At 46.9% G+C, this 22,793-nt stretch overlaps 1 protein-coding gene across 5 annotated transcripts in view; it reads right to left on the bottom strand.

Moving 5' to 3' along the window:
• Positions 1-3,569: 3,569 nt before the first annotated feature.
• MTUS1 (microtubule associated scaffold protein 1) overlaps positions 3,570-22,793 on the bottom strand; it is a 141,183-nt gene continuing 121,959 nt past the window's right edge. For all 5 annotated transcript variants that reach the window (XM_058289959.2, XM_071212614.1, XM_071212616.1 and 2 more), the window contains 7 exons: positions 16,538-16,752; positions 12,355-12,460; positions 11,150-11,223; positions 10,930-11,025; positions 7,304-7,420; positions 4,592-4,689; positions 3,570-4,106 (listed from right to left, as the gene is read on the bottom strand). In XM_058289959.2, coding sequence (XP_058145942.1) covers positions 3,914-4,106; positions 4,592-4,689; positions 7,304-7,420; positions 10,930-11,025; positions 11,150-11,223; positions 12,355-12,460; positions 16,538-16,752 — 899 coding nt within the window. In that variant the 3' untranslated portion in view covers positions 3,570-3,913. The remainder of the gene's footprint in view (positions 4,107-4,591; positions 4,690-7,303; positions 7,421-10,929; positions 11,026-11,149; positions 11,224-12,354; positions 12,461-16,537; positions 16,753-22,793) is intronic.

Below are 22,793 nucleotides of genomic sequence, written 5' to 3'. Positions count from 1 at the left end.
TATGAATTAAATCTTCACATGATGAAAATTGTAAGTTCATTTAGAATAAAATTAAGGTAAAGGTAAATTTCATTGGTCACTAATGTAATTTAATATACCTATTTAAAGGTAACGTAACTAGTCTACATGGCTATGGTTAGTCATAAGGAGTTTATGAAAGCATCTTTTAAACTGACTCATTTAAATGGCTAATCCCAAGAAGCCATTATTAATTAGAAACCTAAATTGATGTTAATAACAAAAAGTAACTTCATAACAGGGAAACCAGTCAGAGGCCACCTCGATCTGCATATTAAAGTGGTGGTAAGGAAAGATAATCTTGATTCCATTGGGAATCTTGGATTTTCATAACATAATTGAGAAGGTAGTTTTTCCTGTACTGCTAAAAGTAAAATAACTGTTAATGTCATCATCATAAAGATAAAGAAGTAAAAAGCAAAGTACTAAAATAAAGTTCAATTGATATGTTATAAACTGCATTGAAAGTGTTTAGAAAGTATATAAAAATCAAAAGAGATAGACTCAGTATTGCCAAACTCTCTTGTGCATTCAAATCAGGCCTTCAGTACACTGCATGGTGCCTCTCCATTTGAGTTTTTGGCTAGGTTGGTTACTGACCCATAAAACAATAGAGATATCTACTACATCTCTGAGCATGCTCCTGAAGCGAATGGAGAGTACACTGCAGTTTCAGACTCCTGCAGTAGCCAGTGATGGCTCAATATGGCCAGATGTACAACAGACAGTGCCTCCAGACTGGCTCTGTTTCATACTGCTGAAGGGCTTTACACACCAGGGCAGTGAAACACTGGAGCCTAATTTCTTAGCTTCTCTCTAGGGTCAGTGGTGCTGCAGCATGCCAGCTGTGTGAAGGGCATACCATGTGGAGCAATGATCACCAGAGTACTATGAGTAGAACTTAAACCAACACAATTGACACTATGGCCTTCTCCCATGGAGAGATAACATATATAGTAATGCAATCCTGGAACTTAGATCTATTAATTGCAGCTTAAGAGGAAATTGTGCATTGATTAGTATTAAGTACTATACTTATATCCCTGATATTATATCTTTTCTATTCTAGATCATATGCATAGGGATATTGAACATGATAAAAGTCTTAATTCATTTTCTCAGTAATTAATGCAAGTGCCTATGAGACAACCTAAAGGCTCTCTTAAGGACTGTCTTTATTTTGGTTGCCATGTGCTTGTCTTGTTGCCTGTACTGTCCTTGTGAGTTTATGTCTAGGGCAGTGCCTCTCTTCACACCTCTCCTGGCTGCCCTAGGCATAACCACTGCTCTGGGAACTGAGGTTGGCGGTTATACCCACCCCAGCAGGCCTACCACAGTCTCTCCCTAGAGTTAACCAACAGCATAAAAGGACCCAAGGAAGAAGGCTGCTTCCCGTCACCTCTGGGGGGAGGCGGCCTCTGAAGGCACCTGGCCTTGCTCACTCTCGTGGTCCAGTGTGTCATGGCTGGTCCCCTTTTTGGCCCACCTACCACCATCTTCTTTATCCTTCTAGTGGGACCATGTACCTTAAATTCTAATTAAGTTTATTTCTTACAGAACCAAGGCCTTATTAGTTATGTGGGGATTTCATCCATTCCCAACGAGGGTGCCGGATCCATCTCCCCTCAACTGCAAAAGAATAACCAGAGGGTGTTGCACCTGGTCAGGCGGTGCCTGCACCCCCTAACCAGCAGGAAGTAGCTGCAGAAGAAGGACCACCAGCCTCAGCGCCCCCCTAAGAATGCGGGTGTGAGCTCCCTGAGGCAGGTTAGCGCCGGGAAAGGTGGGAGGCAGCCGAGGCCATCAGGCAACATGGCGGACGCACAGCACGCCCAGGACCCCACGCGGCAACCTCCTGAGGGACCCTGGGAGACCTGGCCACGAGCGTAATCCCCCAGCAACCCTCACCCCTGGCCCTGAGAACTGACAGGTGGGGCAGCCAATCAGAACAGCGCACAGCCGGGGCCCCTCCCCCAACACCAGGAAGGGGCGGGGAAAGCCTTAAAGAAGACCTGACCCGGGACCATGCGCCCACCTTACGGCGCAGCACGCCTGAGGCCCGTGGCTCGGACAGCGGGCTTCCCTCATTTTCCTGCTTCTTAATAAACTCTTCACTCACTTGCCCAGCCCACGGCGTGTCCTTCCATTCTTTTACGCGACGTAAGCCGAGAACCTCGAAGCCCAGAACGCAGAGTCTTCCGCTAACACTTCGGCCACTGCCATTGAGGAGAACCTCGGAAGAGCGGGCAGAGATTTTCCAGGAGGTGGCAGTGGACCTGCTTGCTGATTTATCAGAAACAAACAAGGGAGGTTACACACATGATAAATGGTTCGAAGTTTAAGACTTCAGACACGATCAGTAATAAAAAAAAATCATGCCGCATGAATATTAGTTTCCTACCTGGTGTAGAGTTAAGCAATGATGCAAATATCCACCTCTGTTATCCTGGATCTGTTCTTATTCTAGGGAATGTTTGTACAGCCAAATGGACGAACCATCCCAACCTCGTCACGTGCAGGGAGAGGGAGAAAGAGGCACCCTGCTTCCTTCCACCGTGCCCAAAGCCTTAGAATCAGAAGAGGTAATAAAGGTTTGATATGAAATTGAAATGCAGCTTGGAGAACAGTTGTACAAGGCATTATTTTCTCATCGGCTGGCCATTCTGCTACCTTTCCTACCTTCCCAAGGACAGAAGAATTCCGCCAAGTATATGCAGAAACAGCCTGCCTTCCCAGACGGCTTTGCTCTATTAAACGCTGCATCGTTCTTTAATCGAGTGCTCCTAATTCACCCCGACCTTTTTGGTTCTGCCAGCCACTGACTTTCTCTTTAAGGTTTTCAAAACCCGTAGCATGAGGCCTTACTTATTTGGAAAGTGGCTTCAGCACCTTGAAATTAGCTGGCCCTGGAAGGGCACATTGCTTCTTAGCCTTCTCCTGGGGGAAAGAGGCGGGAGGTAGGAGGTGTGCTGTTGTGGCTCTGGATGGGGAGAGAAAAACGGGGGGTGAGGGGGGTGGGAGAAAGGCAGAGAAGTGACAGCGTCAGTCTGTAAGCATAGCTTAATTAAGGTGAAAATTAGCAGAGACAAGCCATTAGCACTGCCCTTTATCTCTGTGCAGATTTTTAGAAAAATTAGGGTTCTACATTTGCTCATAGCCTGAGAAAAGGGGGTATAGTACAGTGTTTCGGCTCAGAGGGGTAAGTTAGAAATCTACAGCAAAATATCTTGCTCGCTTCAACTGACATGGCCGGACAGTGGAAAACTGCCAACAGGTTACACCGAAAGGATACTAAGAAGCGGACAGACCCGACAGGTCAGTTTTCCCTGTCATTCCCTCTGCACCCGTGGGGAAGGCTTGGGTGGAGCTGGTGGCAGTCATCGTTCAAGCAGCGACTGCTCCTTCTTCTGTGGCTTCTGAAATGTCCACAGTGTGATTTGCACGTGCCCAGATACATCCAGCTCCTTCCGCCACCCAGAGAGAGGGCGACAGGCTGCACCCATTCCATTCACACGTCCCACTCAGACCAAAAGAAAAGCCACAAGCAGGTGTCTGTGGTGAGGAACAGTAGAAAGGTTATAAATTTTTATTTTCATAGGCCCCTGAGAGGTTTTCCCCTTACACTTAGGTGAAAAAGGCAACGAACAAGAATCTCTCATTCTTCAAGTGCGCTGTGCAACGGCGTCCCTGCGGGTCACTGGTTCCGGAATCTGTTTTGGAGTCCCTCGGATGAGGTCGACAGTCTCGCTGCAGGGCTCTGGCCGGCCGGCGCTGCCCGGGTGGCTTTCCAGTTCTGTCGCGGTGACCGCGCCTACGCGTCCGGAGCTCGGGCTCCTGGCACCGTCTCGGGGCCGGCCCCGTGGCCTGGATGCAAAGGCTCCCAGGCCCCCGGCCCTCAGGAAGTGTCGTCGGGGGGGAGCGCTGTGGGGGAGGCCGGGGCTCCCTGGCGCGGGGGGTCCCTGGGGCCCGCACAGGTGCCGTTGTGCAGCTTCCACAGCAGCTCCTCGTTCTCCATGGAGAGCCGCTTGTTGACTTTGGACTCCTTCTCCAGCGACTCCTGCAGGACAGCCTGCTCCGTGGAGAGTTGCCTTCAAAACAAGAAACAGCCAGGAGCTGTGACCACCTAGGTGAAACCCAACCTGGACAAAAGGTCTTCCCGTCTTAAATGTGAAAACTATATCCCTGTGGAACAAAACTGGATTCCTGCACAGAGGAACCCCGGGAAATGTAAGCTTGAACCAAGAAAGAACGTCGCTTTTTTTTGGCAGTTTCACAGCAGGCTGAGCGACGCTTCCACAGACATGCTACCTGTTTTGTGACCCTCTCCCATCTGCTTCTGAGCTGCTCTTTCTCTGAGCGCACTGGGGACCTCGTTTAAATCTGAGCGCTCGGGTCAAGCCGTTGGTAAAACCATGCAATGCCACAATCGTATTTGCCAGGTAGAAAGGAGTACCCCTATGCTCACTTCAATTGCATTTCCAGGAAGTACCTGGGTAGAAAGTGGCAACAAAGTAAACCCTAGGAAGTCAAGGAAGCCAGGAGCTTGGGAAACAGGGGACCACTTTACTTTTACCTTGAAATTGCCATGTGCTTGTCCATCCGAGCTTTCAGCTCCTCATTCTCCTGCTGGAATCGCTTCAACCTGTCAACCAGCACTGTGTTGTTGTCCACCTTGGTTTAAACAAGAATTCCAACATTTATACTATGTTAAAAAAAATCCCTCATATCCTACAGCACATCCCCGACACAAGCATGCTTTGGAGAGATTTAATTAAGGAAAACATCCTAGTTTAGTTTACTGAAACACTTTTATGCTGCTTCATTCCAAAAAGGCTCTAAAGCAGCAAAATATAGTACCAAGATAGTATTTTTAAAAAATGTTTGCCCGGGGAGCAGATGTAGCTCGAGCAATTGAACGCCCGCCTCCCACATGGGAGGTCCTGAGTTTGGCTCCCGGTGCCTCCTAGAAAAAAACAAAACCACAAGCAAAACATGAAAAAACCAGCTCAGGGGACCGATACGGCTCCATGGTTGAGCACTGACTTCCCAAATACAAGGTCCCGGGTTAAATCCCTGGCCCCCAGTATGTTAAAAAAAAAAAAGTATGCCAAGCCACTTGAAAGTGGATTTGTCCCAAGTCCCACCGTTTTAGAATTCACCCTGAGAACTGGCACCTCGTCCTGAGCAAGCTGGGGCCCACGTCTCCTTGAGTTTCAAATTGTTAAACAAAAACGACAGCTAGTCAGCCCATGTTTATCGAGGGCTGCCTTCTTAAGGGACATTGCTGTAAGACTCACGCATTTGATGAAAACCTCAGAGGCCAAGAGATCGGCTGTTTAACGTGGCCGTAAATGTGGCTTCCCAGTTACTCTTTTGCGTTTACCACTGAGGGGCCACAACAAACCAGCGATAGAACAAAGCTCTGCCGAACATCCAAAGAAAGGCGTAAGCTCAGTTCGAGCGAAGGTGCACGGGCTTTCCTGCTGGCGTGCGTGAGACATTTAATCACCTACTCATGTAACAGGACGAGCTGATTACTCCCAGCTCGCTTTCTAAAGGTGAGATTTTATTACTTGCCTACGAGGCAACCTCACAGCTCCATCTGAATGAAGTCTAAGCCCCTGCTCGTTGCAGCATACGCCTCATTCGTGTTGATTGTGACTCCTAGTTGAGCACCGTGTTTTTAAGATTTCCTACTATCCAGAAAGCGCTCAGGATGAGCCTTTCAGGTGAAATAACTTTCCAGGATATGAGACTAGAATGTAAGAAAAAAGGGGAGCTTGGCATTGCCAGTAATTATAAAGGACTTCAGGATAAAAATACAGGGTGGGAACCCTGGGCAGTGACTGGCTCCAATCCCTCATTTTAGGGCCGCAGCAGCCCAGCCCGCTCGCATCCCCGAGGTTCTCAGGAAGCCCCCTTGCTTCCCAGGGGTCTCATTTTCCACAAAGCCCCGAAGCTGACAAGTACACAGTGTAGCTGTGGTTTACCAGTCGTCATTTCAACCTATTCCTCCACACATAGAGACTAATTTGATGATACCTCTGGAACATAAGAGCATACTTATAGATCAACAAAATGAAATTAGGATGTCCTGGTAATTTGATGGGTGAGTCTATTTCACCGCATATGAATTTTTTTTAAGTTTTGATGCATAGATCAGGCAACATATTAACAGAATTTTCAGAGTCTTCCAAGAGTTACCCGGTCTAAAAGGATGCCCTTTGGCAGGAAGTGGCTCACTGATAACCACATCTAAAAAAGCCAGTTTCCTGATAATTCAAAGCACCCATATATCCACACAGGGGCTTAAATAATAGTCTCTAGAGGGAAAACAAAACAAAAAAAAAAAAAAAAGAAGAAAAAAATCCACCACCACCACAAGAAGAATAAAAAACAAAACCAAAAAATAAAAGAAGAAAAAAACCCACCGCCACCACAAGAAGAATAAAAAGGGGCGGCCTCGGTGCTCCAGGAGTGGTTTGGGGTTTTCCGAGGCACTTAGTAAGTACCGAGTCACTCGTCACAGGGGCAGGGGCGGGGGCCAGCAGGGGGAGGAGGGGGGCACAGTTGAAAGGACACTACGGTAATGGCTGGGGTCACCTAAGCTGCCCCCCAACCCTGCCAGGTAGGCCGGGGGCCAGGCTAACGGCAGTGCTGCCCGCGCCAGGGAGGCCGCAGTGGGCGCTGGGTATGCCGCTCACACACGGTGCAGGCAGACATCACACAGCAACACCAGTTCTCTAGCCTATCGGCCACTGAAACTAAATTTCATTCAGATTCTTCATAATGCTTGCTCTTTTTCCAATTGGATTCATTTTATTGTAATCACACGATTTTTTTTTTTTATCACATTCTAGTTCACAAGAAGCAAGATGAAGAATTTATCATAGCTAGAAAGATTGAATTTCTCCCATGGTATTAATTTACATATCGGTTTTGACTGTAAGAAACCTGCCCAGACAGGGTGGTATATTAAAGTACTTCTTTTACACAATGTAAAAATGTTTCTTAGGCAGGTGAAGATTTGCAGACCACTGAAATATAAGGCTGATTTGTGTCTTCTACATTTTCCAAGCACTCAATGCTGTTTTAGGTTCCTTGGGGAAAAAAAAGTTAGAGAAGGCTGCAATGAATAAGCTTTGAGCAAACTTTGAAAGAAACCATACTTTTCCTTCTGCATTATTTCCGAATCTCTCTCAGTAGTGGCTAACTGCACAGTTGTAGTTCAGAGCTACCACCCCGTGGGGTAAAGCGCCCCATCGCTTCTCTGAAGTACACGTACCAGTTTCTCCATCTTCATGAGTTCGACGTCCTGTTGATGCAGTTTCTCATTTTTGATCTCTAGCACAGCTTTCAGGCTTTCTAACTCTTGCTCCAGATACATGATCTGAGGATTTTTCTAGAAAAGACAGAGCAGGACATCACTGCCTGATCATTTCACACGATCACATAGTTCAAATTCTTCATGCAAAGAACCTTTTGATGAGATTTAGAAATGAGACAGACAAGTAGCAAGGGAATCCCAGCTTCTCTTCTCACAGCAGTTTCAAAGAGGTCAAAGGAAGGCTTAAGATTTTATTCCCAAAGACTTTGGTTATAAGTTTTCAATAAAAACAACAAACATTTCATCCACTTGCCAGCAACTTAATATGGAAAAAATATTGGCAATAGCAAATATTTTATTGGAAATAAGAGGGGAAAAATGCTTAAAATACAAAACAGAGCTCTGGCTAGAGATGAGGCAGTCTGCAAGAGCTTCATGGTGTTGGGTGGAGAAATGGGGACCGCCAGTAACTGCTCAGAGTGGACAGAGCACAGCAAGCAGCAGGCGCGCCGGTCACCGGGAGCACTTCCTTCCTGTGAAATCCCCGGGAGCAGCCCTGGTCGGTCACGTTCCGGGTCTTCTGGATTTTTCTTACGGTGGATCATGCTGGTCTGGCCACTCCTCTAGAGCCGTGACACCGGACTGTTTTACGTTAGGACATCCCCATACCTCCACGGCATATAGTACCTGCTCAACTAAAATTCTATCCCAAACAAACACTGCATAAGGGGAGACCACGCTCTGAGAACAGAGTAGGGTAGAATTACGCCCGCCCCTGGCTTTATCTGTGGAAATTCAGTTCAACCCACTGTTAATAATGTGGCTCAACCGCCCATCATCTTCTGATCGGGTGTCTAGGGGACACGTCTTAGGTAAGACGAGGAGCGCAGAGCTTCAGGGCTCGCGCTCCACCAGGCCTTGGGGAGGAACGGAGTGGGCGAGCTGGGGTGGCCGGCGGGGATCGCTTCCTCCAGGGCCCTCCCTCCCAGAGGGAGAACACGTGCCCCCCACGGCCACTCACGGCCACCCGGCTGGTCCAGGGACCTGTCCTGTTCTCCCTCCTTCCGCGTAAAGATTTCTTCTTACCCCGAGGCTACAGCTAATCCCACCCCGTTTGTGTCAGTGGGAAACGGGGTCGTTTACTCTGCCCGATTTTATTTATTTTTTCCCATTCTTTTTTTTTTTTTATTGACTTTGTAATAATATTACATCAAAAATATATATGTGAGGTCCCATTCAACCCCGCTCCCCCACCCCCCCTCTCCCCCCCCAACAACACTCGTTCCCATCATCATGACACATCCATTGGATTTGGTAAGTACATCTTTGGGCACCTCTGCACCTCATAGTCAATGGTCCACATCATGGCCCATACTCTCCCCCATTCCATCCAGTGGGCCCTGTGAGGATTTACAATGTCCGGTGATTGCCTCTGAAGCACCATCCAGGGCAGCTCCATGTCCCAAAGACACCTCCACCTCTCATCTCTTCCTGCCTTTCCCCATACCCATCGTCCACCATGTCCACTTTTCTCAATCCAATACCACCTCTTCTATGTGGACATTGGATTGGTTGTGTCCATTGCACCTCTATGTCAAGAGGAGGCTCAAATTCCACATGGATGCTGGATGCAATCCTCCCATTTTCAGTTGTAATCACTCTAGGCTCCATGGTGTGGTGATTGTCCTTCTTCAACTCCATCTTAGCTGAGTGCGGTAAGTCCAATAGATCAGATTGTAGGTGCTGGAGTCTGTTGAGGCTCAGGACCTGGCTATCACATTGTCAGTCCAGAGATTCAAATCCCCTAAATATATCTTAAATCCCAACGTTAACTGCACCTCCAGCACATTAGCATGAAAGTCTTATGAAGGGAGATCCCATCTGAGTCCACGCCGTGATGGCTCAGGACCTGCAGTGTCCCGACGTCTCTGCCAGCTGCCCTTGCCTTTGGGCGCCCTCTTGTGCCGCCACCTCGGGACGATTAGAGGGGACGGACGTGGCCGCCACTGCTCTCCTCCACCCGCGTCCCCCCTGGCTACACGGAGGCCCGCGGGCACAGAGCTGCGCGTCCCGGGAGGGCGCCTGCCACCGTTCCCTGCGTGGTTCCTGACGTTTACCTCCTGCGTGGGAGTCCAGGTTTCTTTCAGAAATCAGTGACTTTTCAAAATAACCTTCCAGAACGAGGAGCTTAGAGGTGTCACTGAATACGACCTGATCTAACTTTATCAAAATATCAGGAATCTCCCAACAAGATGATCAGAAAGGGCTCACCAGGTACCCTGAGCTGGCAACGGATTTTCAGTGGTGAGAAAGATTGGCTTCTGCAGTTCCAGAGCCCAAATATATGAAATTAAAATTGGGGTGCTAAAGGCAGAGAAAGAGAGAAAAATAAAAACAAGAAAGAAAATGCAGAGGAGTAAGGGGACAGGTTGCAACAGAAAAGTGAGCTTACAGGAGACAGCTGTACTTTCAGAGGTGAACTCCACCCATGGTAAGGACCGATGCTGACACGTGCCGCGACACGGGTGACCCTCAAAACGTTACGCCAAGTGAAAGGAGCGAGACGCAGAGGGTGCTGCAGTCTACGGTGCCTTTTACGTGGGATGGCCAAAATAGGCAAATTCAGAGAGGAGGAAAGAAAATGAGTGGCTGCCGAGGCCTGCGGGGAGGAGGGGAAATGGGGAGCAGGTGGCCGGGGGCAGGATTTTCTTTTGAAGTGATGAAAACAGGTTCTGGACTCAGACAGTGGTGGTCAGCGCACAGCTTTGTAAATACACCAAGAATCAATTAGCAAGGGACTTCACAGGTGGACTGCAGGGTATGTGGATTATAGGTCAACCAAGCAGTTATTTTTCTTTTAAAAAGTGGTTTTCACGAAAACCCTGACCTGAATTAATAAATATTAAGCAAAAGGTTTTCTTGTCTCCCTGTAAGTATTTGCTTCGATGACTTAAAATACACTGCCTGGAAGGACTCTTACCATCGATATAAAGGCAGTGGCCACCAGAGGGTCTGAAGGGAGAGGAAAGAATAGGTGGAAAATGGGGGCATTTTCAGGACATTGGACTTGTCCTGCAGGACATGGCAGTGATGGATACAGGCCATTGTATATTTTGTCATAACATACAAAAATGTACAGGACAGAGTATAAATTATAATGTAAACTACAACCCATGGCTAGCAGGAACACTTCGCTGTGTGTTCATCAATTGTAGCAAATGTACCACACTAAAGAGGGATGTTGTCGATGTGGGAAAATGTGGAAGGGGGAGGGAGTGGGGCATATGGGAATCCCTTATATTTTTTATATATAATATTTATGTAATTTAAAGCTTCTTTAAAAATAAATAATTTAAAAAATATTGCACACTTAAGCATTCCTGGCTTCATCACTTTTTTAGGATTTAAAAAAGAGACACCAGTAAACAAAGAAACCACCTGACATAATTTAAAAAGGACAATGTAAGATACGAAAAAATACACCTGTAGAAACACGCTAGCTGCTGAACAAGTAAGTGACCAACTCTAAAAGGCAAAGAACAGAAGAAAAAGGCAGGAGTGATGGAGCAGCACACAAAACCTACTAAATTTGATTTCTCTCTTGATATTCTTTTTTGTTCTTCTGATTTCAACTTTTCATTTAAAGCATCATTTTCACTCTTCAGATCACTGATTTGTTTCTAAAACACAAACAGTGAAACATAAGTTAAAAAGTGGACATCGGACGCAGCAGATGTACACAGAGACACACCAAATACGCACAGACTTGACAAGGGTGATTTTTTTTTAACTAAATTTACCCACCTCTAGTGATTCCTGTTTCTCAAAAAGCAAATCCTCAAGTGACTTCTTTTCCAGTTCATGACTCTTCTTGATTTCTGGAAAGAAGTGAGATTTTTTGAGGCCATGATATTTTACGTCATTGCTTTTCCACCTGCAGTTACTGGAGCACCTCTACTATCACCTCTTCCATCTCTACTATCACCTCCTCCACCACCTCTACTACCACCTCCTCCACCATCTCCTCCACCATCACCACCACCACCACCTCCACCACCTCCACCACCTCCACCACCTCCTCCACTCCACCACTGCCTCCACCACCTCCTCCACCATCTCCTCTACCACCTCTACTACCATCTTCTCCACCACCTCCTCCACCTCCACCTCCTCCACCTCCTCCTCCACCACCTCTACTATCACCTCCTCCACCTCTACTATCACCTCCTCCACCACCTCTACTACCACCTCCTCCACCATCTCCTCCACCATCACCACCACCACCTCCACCACCTCCTCCACCTCCATCACCGCCTCTGCCACCTCCTTCTCTACCTCCTCCACCACCTCTACTACCACCTCCTCCTCCACCTCCTCCACCACCACCTCTACCTCCACCTCTACCACTACCTCCTCCACCACCTCTACCTCCCCTCTACCACCTCCACCTCCTCCACCACCTCTACCTCTATCACTACCTCCTCCACCTCCTTCACCACTTCCACCTCCTCCATCTCCACCTCCTTCACCTCCTCTGCCTCCACCACTTCCAGCACCACCACCTCTTCCACCTCCTCCATCAACACCTCCACCCCCTCCATCACCTCCTTTACCTCTTCCACTTCTACCTCCACTTCCACGACCTCCTCCACTGCCTCCTCCACCACCTCTACTACCACCTCCTCCACCACCTCCTCAATCACCTCCTCCACCTCCACCACCTCCACATACATACACACACACATACATACACACACACACAGCCTTTAAAATATCTAAAAGTTCATGCTGTTTCCTAAAAGACTGCCATATATAGCAAATTGTTATTTGCATCCTTCAGTGAAAGGGTATCTGTTAACAAAGAACAATGCAAAAGGAAGCTAGGACGTTCCAAACTGCACAGCATGGGGTATTCTCTGGAGGGGAAAGTCATGAATCATTTCCCTTTTAGAGCACATCACACTGCTCCACTAGCTCTTAGTCTATTTAGATATAAAAGGCATCCTTGCCTGAAAGGGAGGTTTCATATGCCTTCTTTAGCAATTCTATTTTCTCTGCGTGGCTGGCTTCAACTTCCAGTTTGGAGGTTTCGTGAGTAGCATTTAAGTTGTCAAACTATAAGAAACAAACAAAGTGATGGCTTACCAGTAGAACCAAAAGCCCTGACTATATTAGCAGCAACATTACGAGTCCTTTGAACTTAAGTTTGCATCAAGTGGGCATCACCACCCCCAAATCCTCAAGGTTAGGGAATGAACAATGGACTAAAGTAGACTTGGTATTCTATTATAGGCCTATTATTTTCCTAGCAATGGAGGATATTTTGTCATTGATACAAAGGCAGTGGCCATCAGAGGTTCTGAGGGGAGAGAGAGGGAAGAACAGAAGTAACATGGGGTGTTTTGGGGACATTGCAATTGTCCTGCATGACACTGCAGAGGTGGATCCAGGCCATTATACATTTTGTCATAACCTATAAAATTGTGCGGTACAAAGTGTAAACTATATGTAAACTATAGTCCGTGGAGCAATGCTCCAATACGTGTTCATCAGTTGTAACAAATGTACCACACTAATGAAAGATGTTGCTAATGTGGGAAAGTGTGGGAGGGAGAGGGTAGGCTATATGGGAATCCCCACAGATTTTTTTATGCAACATTTATGTAATCTAAACTTCTTTAGTAATAAAAATATATATATTTAAGAAAAGCTCTAGGGCTACTAACACATGTAAAAAACACAACCCAATTTGGATTTACCACTCTGAAGCTCTCCATCCACCCCCCCAGCCCTGAGGAGCATAAACCCTTGAGCTGTGGCTGAGTCCACCACAAGGAATCGGGCTATTCTTCGTGGGGTTGGGTCTACATCAGCTCCACATCCCACGGGCACCATGTTCCCTGCCATCTCCTTAATTCTTAGCTCATCCAGGCACATAGTAAATATTTGCTAAACAAATGAGTTAAAAGCGGGGGGGGGGGGGGGGTAAAGAAATAAAAAAGGGGTCTATGACTTAAGCAAATTGAGAAGATTCACAGAGCCAGAGTCTGGAAGATGGGTTCACAGGAGACAGAGAGGGAGCCGAGGGTGGGGAGCCACTGCCCATATGTGCAAAATCTGTGATGAGGCGGAAGGGGGTGGTTGGGCAGTGGGTGGGCATGAGAGGGGTGCAGGGATGTGGGTGGGCTCAGCGGTGCTGGTCTGTGAGGGGGAGGACGTTGGGGTTTGGGGTGGACTATCCATGGAACTGGGGGGTGTCTGGAGGAAGGAGCAGGTGAACTCTGGGGACTTGCAGGTCTGTGGTTAAAACTACAATGGTAGGAATGTTCTTTTGGCAAATATGGCAGGGGAGGGTTACTGCGCAAGGGGCTGGCGGTAGGGGAGTATGTGGGAAGGCGTGCACCTGGGGTAGGTGTCTATGGAATATCGAAGTGCTCATTTTGTCACAGTGTGTTATCTCAGTGGGTGGAACCCCACACACTAAACAAGAAAATATTAAACTCCCACCCTGGGGAGTCCTGCTATGGTCTCAATTAAAAGGGCAAGAATTCCTCGAGAACATAGACAGTGCCCAATAAAAGAAAACAGACAAGTAGGTCAAGCCTTCGCTATTAATGCATGTAACTAGGAAACTTATTCTACAGTAACGGGAACTTAGTAGTTACCCAGGTTCTGAGGGGAAGGAGGGAATAAGAGAATGGAAGGAGCGCAGGGCTTTAGGGCACTGGAATTGTTCTGCATGATCTTGCAATAACAGACACAGGACATTCTACATTTCATCAACACCTATGAAAGTGGATGGTGCAAAATGCAAACCATAGTGTAAACTCTCAACCATGGTGAGTAGCAACGTTCAATATTTGTACATCAATTGTAACAAATGTACCATCCACATGTAGAATGTTATTAATAGTGAAGGGTGGAAAGGGAGAGGGTGTTGGGTATATGGGAAGCCCCTATATTCTCTAGGTGACTTTTCTGTAACCTAAAGCTTCTTTGAAGATAAAGTGAAAAAACCAAGGCACTGGGGGAACACATGGAAGAAACTGCTCATATACCCACAATATAACAGATCTCACAGTGATGAAAGATATAATGTATAAAAAATTTTTTGTTTTATTTCATTTTATTGTTTATTTTTGCATTTTATTTTTATTATTTTTTCTTATTGATTTTATTTGGTTATTTTAATTTTTGGCTTCGTTTTTGGAGAGGTTTTGGATTACAGAAGGGTCACAGCTGTGGCAGGGGAGGACCACTGGTGTGGGATGTCAGTGATGGGGGGATGTATGGGGAGAGATGCACCTGGCGCATGCCTCTAAGGCATATGAATATGTTCAAATGTTAATGGGGTCTTGTGTCAGTGGGTGGAGACCCACACCATAACCGAAAGAATATTGAATTCCCATCCTGGGGAGTCCTGCTACATTCTCTAATAGAGTGGCGAGAATCCCGAGTACATTGGCAGTGGCTAGAGAGGAAGACAGACCATTACGCCAGCCTCATGATATTGATGACTATACTTGTGAACCTGTTCTTGTGAAATCGAAACTTAGCCTAGTATTATATATTGCCTAAGACTTAACTCCTGAAAGCCTCCTTGGTGCTCAAATGCAGCTTCTCTCAAAAACAAATTCAGTATATAAACATACTACCTTCCCCCTGGCACGGGGCATGACTCCTGGGTATGAGCCTCCCTGGCACTGAGGGATTATTACCAAGTGCCAACTAGCAACGCATCTAGAAAAAGACCTCGACCCAAAGTGGGAAATGGTAAACACAAATGAGTTTTTATGGCAAAGAGATTCAAAGTGAGTTGGGAGGTCATTCCAGATTATGCTTATGCATGTCTCGGCAAGATTTCATTGACTGCCACAGTAAACAGTGCCTCAAACAGCAGAGCTCTTGAGGGCTCTACAGGTATCTAGACGCTATAAGCAGGGTAGAGAAGCTCAGGAATTCGGCATCCTGTCAGTGGGCCTTACTTTGGAATTTATGCTCTGTAGTTTAATGGAGTTAGACTCATTAATAGTTTCCCTAAACATGGCTCTTCTGCTTCTCTTATTTGAAGCTATAATTAGCACTATACTTATTAAATATGTGTCCCAGAGACTTAAATCTTTGGTCTGTTCATTTGCCAGTTGAGCCCTAAATCTCAGCAGAGTTGCAACACCTACTCTCCAGTTCACTGGACTTACCCAGGACAAATAACAAGGAGATGATGATGGATAATGCCTACCCAAGGAACAGAGTGTGTCTGCAACTGCAAGCAACATAGCTCCATTCACCTGCCCCATGGGATCTAAGCCCCCTCTCAATTAGAAACAGAGCTGGCATCACCATTCCAAAATCCTCAAGATTGGAGAACGAACAATGGACTAAAGCGGACGTACTATTATTCTACTGCAGACTTAATATTATTCTAGCAATGGAAGAACAGTTGTAAAGGCAGTTGCCACCAGAGGTTCTGAGGAATGGGAGAGGGAAGAATAGGTATAACATGGGGGCATTTTCAGGACATTGGATTTGTCCTGCACAACATTGCAGTGATGGATACAGGCCATTATACGTTTTTGTCATAACTATAAAATTGTGTGGTGCAAAGTGTAAACCATACTGTAAGCTGTAGTCCATGCTTAGTAGCAATGCTTCAATATGTGTTTATCAGTTGTAACAAATATACCACACAAATGAAAGATGCTGTTAATGTGGGAAACTATGGAAGGGGGCAGAGGTGGGGCATATGGGAATCTCCTATATTTTTTCTGTAACATTTATGTAAACCTAAAGCTACTTGAAAAAAATTTTTTAATTGGTCTATGATATATTAGTAAGTAAAAGTAATATGGGTTATAAAACAAGTACTATTGGGGGAAAAAAAAAGGAGACAAGCAAACCAGTGGTTTATCAGCACACTGGGTTATTTGTTGAGCACTTCCATCTGGGGAGTAGGGAAAAGAGGTCTTTTTAATTTTATGTTTTATTTTTTCTTCTTTTCATTCATCATGTGTATATTGCTTTGACTATAAGCAAAAAAAAGGTTTAACTTTTTTAAAAAGGCGAAAAACTTCTATAGAGTCGCCAATTAAAGTAAAAACAAATGAAAGAGAAAGCCATCATGGGCTGGGAACCGCAGGTAGCATTCAAGTAAGCAGCGAGGGCCAGGGCTGCTCAGGGGCTGGGAAAGCTGACCTGCTCTTGCAGTTGAGTTTTATACTTCTCTGCTTCTTCGATGTAGATGTTCTGAAGCTTCTCGCACTCCCCGGTGTAAAACTCCCGCAGCTGGTTCTCTAGCTCCGCCACGTCCGCCTGGTGCTGCTGGTTGAGCTGCTGCACAAACCCTTCATACGCTACTTGCAACTCATTCCTGGCTTTTTCCAATTTCTCACAGGTGGTTGACGCAGTGACTGAAAAGAGATGAAAAAGGAAGGTGGCAATTACCTTGTTAACTCTCCCCCGTTCCTAACACTCTCACAGCTGGGATGACCCTGGAAGCACCACCCAGAGCTGCCTCAGTTATCAGATGTTCAAGCACACGGTACAAAGGACAAGAGGACCGGGGCTCTGGCGGCAAAACAGACGCTCCAACCAGCAAGCACGGGGGGTTTAAGAGGGGCCGGGGTCCCAGGCTGACGAGCACCCGTTCTGGGTGGTGACAGTTACTGCGCTGGCCAGGAGCCCTCTGACGGGCTCCACCCAAGGCCAGTCTGCCCTGGAGAGCTAAGAGAGAAATCAGAGAAGAAACAAATGACGTGACACCAGTCCTTAATTTGAGCAGATTTCAATTTATTTAAAAAACACAGGGAAGCCAATTTGTCTCAATTGAGAGAGCATCCGCCTACCACATGGGAGGTCCAGGGTTCAAACCCCGGGTCTCCTTGACTTGTGTGGAGCTGGCCCACGTGGTGCTGATGCGCACAAGGAGTGCTGTGCTATGCAGGGGTGTTCCCCGTGTAGGGGAGCCCCACACACAAGGAGTGCACCCTGTAAGGAGAGCCGCCCAGTGCGAAAAAAGCACAGCCTGCCCAGGAGTGGTGCCGCACACACGGAGAGCTGATGCAGCAAGATGATACAACAAAGATGCAGTTCCCCAGTGCTGCTGACAAGAATATAAGTGGACACAGAGAACAGACAACTGGGGGAAAGGGGAGAGATATAAATAAAAAATAAATCTAAAAAAAAAAATAAAGTAATAAGAACAAAATACTAAAATACAGCAAACACAAATCTCCAGAGCATAAATTAGAAAGAAAATCATATTTTTAAAGCTACAATATCATCTGAATATATTGAGAGGTTAAAATACTTTAAAGAAGCAAAGAAATTTGATAAATGATTTAAAATCAGAGCCTCCTACCTCTCCACTAACAATTCCCAATATAGAATCACTATAGAATAATATATGGGAAGAATACACACAGAAATACATATGTGTACACACTAGAATAAATCCCAGAAGAGCTCCTTGATTTCTCTTTGTTCGGGTCTTCCTTCACTGCAGGTGAACTGAAGCTACTGGAATCGTCTGGAGGGTGATGGTGTCAAAATCCCAGAGTGCTCGTGGACTTACATACAACGGTTACTAGTCAGGCAGTTAAATTAATCCACACCTCTTCTTCACTAAAGAATATATGCTTCAGGAGTTGTGAAAGGACAAGGACTGTTTTAGGGCAGAGAAACGGATAGCACAGACCCATGGCTGTTCTACCTAGCAAAGTGAGAGGAGCAGACTCCTGGATGAACTTCCTACAAGCATTCGGGCTTGTTTCCCAGGGAATATGCTCCATGGCAGGGGAAACTGGAACTCACTTGTCCCATGTCAGAATTCCATGAGAGGTACAATGGGCTACAATGGAATAAATGAAATAGCAGAGGGAGAGGCCCTGTGAAAACCAAATAAATCCACCAGTATTTATTGAAGAGGCAAAAGAAGATGAAAAATACTACTGTGGGGAAGCGGCTGTGGCTCAGTCAGTTGGGCTCCCGCCTACCACATGGGAGGTCCTGGGTTCACATCCCGGGGCCTCCTTGTGAAGGCAGGCTCACCCGCGCCCATGGAAAGCTGACAGCCTGCGCCCATGGAGGGCTGATGGCCCTCGCCCACGGAGAGCAGCACAGCAAGATGACACAACAAAGGGAGACAAGCAGACACAGAAGAACGTGCAGTGAATGGACACAGAGAGCAGACAGCAAGCCAGCAGCAAGGGGGGAGAGGGGATAAATAAATACATCTTTAAAACAACAACAACAATACTACTTTGCCTGGCCCAGAGTGGGGCTTCCTACACGTTATCCCATCTAACCCCCAGAGAAGTCTTATGAGAAGATATTATTCCTCAAAGCATGAATACGGAATCCAACACAGAGAGGCTAAGTATTACCCAATGGCACACAGCATGAAAGCGGGGGGGGGGGGGGAGCCAAGATTTGGATTCTGGCTCTGCCCGTACCTGCGTGCCTCCACCACCCCAACTTCCCTCCCGAGTCAGGGAACTATGGGACAAAAGGTGGGGGCCTGCCTGAGAGGCTCAAGTCTGAGAGCATTAAGACAAAGAAATGGGAAGGAGCCATTGCCGGGCAGCACCTCAGGGCCCAGGGAGCTGTGTACATCCAGCTGGAGGGGTGCAGGAGGTTTGGGCAGTGGATTTTATTTTTTTAATTTAAAAAAAGTTTTTTTTAAATGAGAAAAGTTGTAGGTTTATATAAAAATCATGCATAAAATACAGAGTTCCCATAAACCACCCAATCATTAACACCTCGCATCAGTGTGGTTCAGTCGTTACAGCTGATGAAAGGACACTTTTTATTTCATTGTGCTCTTGACCATAGTCCATGTTTTACAGCAAGGCTATGTTGGACAGTGTTCTTTTCAAAAAATTGTTCACTCAAGTAGCATATCGACAACCTAAACTTTCCCCTTTCGGCCACATTCAAATAGAAAATTCAGGGCTGTTAGCTCCGTGCACCTGTCGTGCTGCCACCCCCCATCCATTAGCAACGCTTGGTCAGCAGGGTGTTGAACTGAGCTGCGTGATATAAATAAAACCCTGGGAGCAGCAGTGAAAAGTACATTCCAGCAGGAGCGGTGGTGGGAAATGGCAAGGTGTGCCTTGGGGAATGGTGTCATTAGTCCAGAAAACTCAGAGGGAAAAGGTGGAGGTAAGACCCGAAAAGGAGGGGGAGGCCTGCCAGCCACTGCGCCGCAGTCACCTTGCCTTTAAAACGGGTCAGCGAAATCCCACGGCCAGGTAGGCGACCAGAGGAGGCCCTGCTCACATGCCTTTTTCCATTTACTTCATATTTATCAAACAAGAAGAGAGATTCCAAAGTCGAATCTTCGTCAATGAGTAAGTGCAGCATTAACTTCCACCAACTTTCCAACGTCCAAAAATAAAAGTGATGAGCCGCAAGGTTTTGCATGTCATTTACATATCAGGCCCTCCTAGGAAAGCAAGCAATAGAAAAATACTTTGCAGACGTGGATAAAGGCATCAAGCGGTGTTTTAGTGAGAGAGATTTTGAGTCATCATGGCCTTTTCAGATCTCAGGAAAGTAAAAAAAAGTAGAAGTAACAACGTGGTCCTCGTACCCCTGATTTTATTCGTATCAGAGACAGAAACGCCTCAGCAGACCGGGTCGCTCAACCACCTCTGGGCTTCGTAAAGGGCCTTCTCAGGGCATGACCCAGCTGGGGACACTGGCCTCCTTTTAACACACCTGCTTGTAACCCAAGTGCCTCCCGGCCACACACACGATCATCACGCTGGAAGTCGCTCACACTGACCCCTGACTGGCCTCCCTCTGTGTAAAACGAAATGAAAAGGCAGCAGCCCAAATGGTGCTCAGGCTCTCTGGCCCCCGCCGAGGTGAAGAGTGGAGCGGGGGAGCAGCCGGCCGGGGCCCTGGTGGGCCACTGGGCCCCCAAGCCAGGTCCAGGCCACCCCAGCCCGTAGCCCAGGGCTCAGGCACACTAACTGCTGGACACCCATGAAAACAGGCACCAGGGGCTCCTGGCAGCTCCCAGTGTGCTCCCGGAGTGCTCCCAGGGGCTCCCGGCAGCTCCCGGCAGCTCCCAGCAGCTCCCAGAGTCTACCAAGGACTCCCAGCGGCTCCCAGGGGTTCCTAGCAGCTCCCGGCAGCTCCCTGCTTTGGGGCTTTGCATCTCTGCTGGGGACACTGGCCCTGGGTGGGGCGGTGCCCCCTGGAGCCTTGTAAAGCCCCCTGGGCTGCCCTTCTCCTGTGGTCAGGCTGGCTGCTTCCTTCCTTCTTCTCCAGAGCTCCACTCACTTCCATCAGTCACACACCCAATGGGCCAAAGTAGGACGTAAAAACGTTGGAAATTAGGAATAAGCGAGCCGGGAGTTTTCTTAGAGTGTTGGGTGTAGTGATTTTCAAGATGTTATCCTAACAATATAAGAGCCACACGGTAAAGTCAAATTAGCCCTGTGGTCCCTGCTTTACGCATGACATCAATCCCATTTTAAACGCATGCTTATAAATAAGGACATCGAAAGACCACTGCCCATATCATAACTTCTTTACATGTATTTCTAAACCCGAAAAGCCATCTCCAGCAATCTACTTCCAGTGCAAAATACAGTTTTCAGAATTATAAGAAAAAGAGACCAACTCATTTACAGGATTGTCCCCCAAACATAAGGCCACGTTAAACATCACAAGTCGGTACTTTCATTTGGGATGGACCAGCTCGGAGAACGACCCTAGACTTAAGATGGAGCAGGGAAAACCTGGGAGACCCTCTCGTTTAGAACATGGATAAATGAGCCAGGACAAATATTTCAGAAGTGGAGAGAAGCCCGAAATTAAACTTTTCAAATCATCGCTTGGACAACACCTGGACAAAGCCCCAGTGTCGCCTTCACGCAGCACCGAGAGCAGAACGGATTCGCTCGCGTGGGCAGACCAGCCGGTGGCCCCAGATGTGCTTTAAAAGATGTGCTTGGGAGTCCCTGTCAGAATAGAGCGGTTAAAAACAAGCTCTGCGTGGCCGTGTTCAAAGAAGGCAAATACACACACAGAATATTGTTACACTACAAAGCCCGCTCCAGCTTGAACCATTACCGTTCCTGACACTATATGCAGAATTTTCCTGCCTTTTAGTACATTTTGTCTGATAAAACAAGTATTTTCACAAATCTCCTAATGAGGGATCTGGCATAGCGGAATGGGGTCGAGACACAACTCTCTCAGCCTTTTTTGATGGGACAACACAGCAAATGATCTGGGTGACTGGGTTCCCATTTCCAGCGGCATAAAAGAGAAGTTCATTCCTACCCACAGGGGATGCCTCAGGCACTGAGGCCTAATTCTCTCGTGGAAGCTCGGGTAAAAATGGTCTATGCCGGCTAGAGGACAGTCTTATTTGCACATGGGATGGCGGGCTCAGCCAGTCGTCGCCTCTGGGTGCCCTGAGCTTCCCCTGGGTCTCAAGGTTTAACCAGCCAATGCTTCCCCTCCCACCCCTGAGTCAAGTCTGAAAAGCCTTTGCTGTTTTTTGCCGTAGTCACCAGCCAACAAAATGCTGCAAAACAGACGCTCCTATTATCACAGCAGCTAACAGGCGACGTCCAGATTGCAAATGTTTAGAATGACCACAGATCAGAGAGGAAAGCCTGGCTGACCAGCCAACGTGTTCTCAACTTCAAGCCCGAGAAAACGATGAGCCAGAATTTAAAGAAATCATGCTGCCACCTAAAGTACACATTTAAAGTTGATTAGAAAACACGGTGATTTTGAGTCAGGTATTAGTACGCCCTTTTCCCTGATGAGTCATTTGTAGGGCACAAGGGTCAAAGGGGCTGGTAAAAATTCTTGCAGTGTATAAGATGGAGAAGTCCATTACAAGGATGAACTCAAGTCAGCTGAAGCTATTTGATATTATTTACTCTCTTCCTAGGACTCCTAGATTCTCATGTGACCCCATGTATTAAAACACAGCATTCTCAACAGCTTGTGCAGTATCAAAGTGGAGTTCTGGGAGCATCTGCCTCAGATTCAACGGGATGATTATGAAAAGTGCAGATCCCTGGGGAGGGGATGTGGCCCAGTGGTTGAGCACCTGCTTCCCACGTATTAGGGCCTGGGTTCAATTCCAAGTACCTCCTAAAAAAATTACAGAACCCTGGAAAAAAAGTACAGATCCCAGGAAAAAAAGTTTGGTCCCAGTACCTCCTAAAAACAAAACAAACAAACCAAACCAAAACAATTCTCACTGGGGAGCAGATGTAGCTCAGTGGTTGAGCGCCTGCTTCCCACGTACGAGGTCCTGGGTTCAATCCCTGGTATCTCCTAAAGAAAAAAAAAAGCTGAGCTAAATCTTGCCTTTCCAACTTAGAGGCTGGAGTGAGGACTTTAAAACTGGATTTTAAAACCAGACACCATTGCTGGCAATTTGCATTTCTATAGGTAAAAGGACATGGCCTTCTAC

Source organism: Dasypus novemcinctus, chromosome 29 (assembly GCF_030445035.2).
Source record: "Dasypus novemcinctus isolate mDasNov1 chromosome 29, mDasNov1.1.hap2, whole genome shotgun sequence".
Taxonomy (NCBI): Eukaryota; Metazoa; Chordata; class Mammalia; order Cingulata; family Dasypodidae; genus Dasypus; species Dasypus novemcinctus.
The sequence above is the reverse complement of the archived record's forward strand: the minus strand, read 5'-3'. Positions and strand labels throughout refer to the sequence as shown.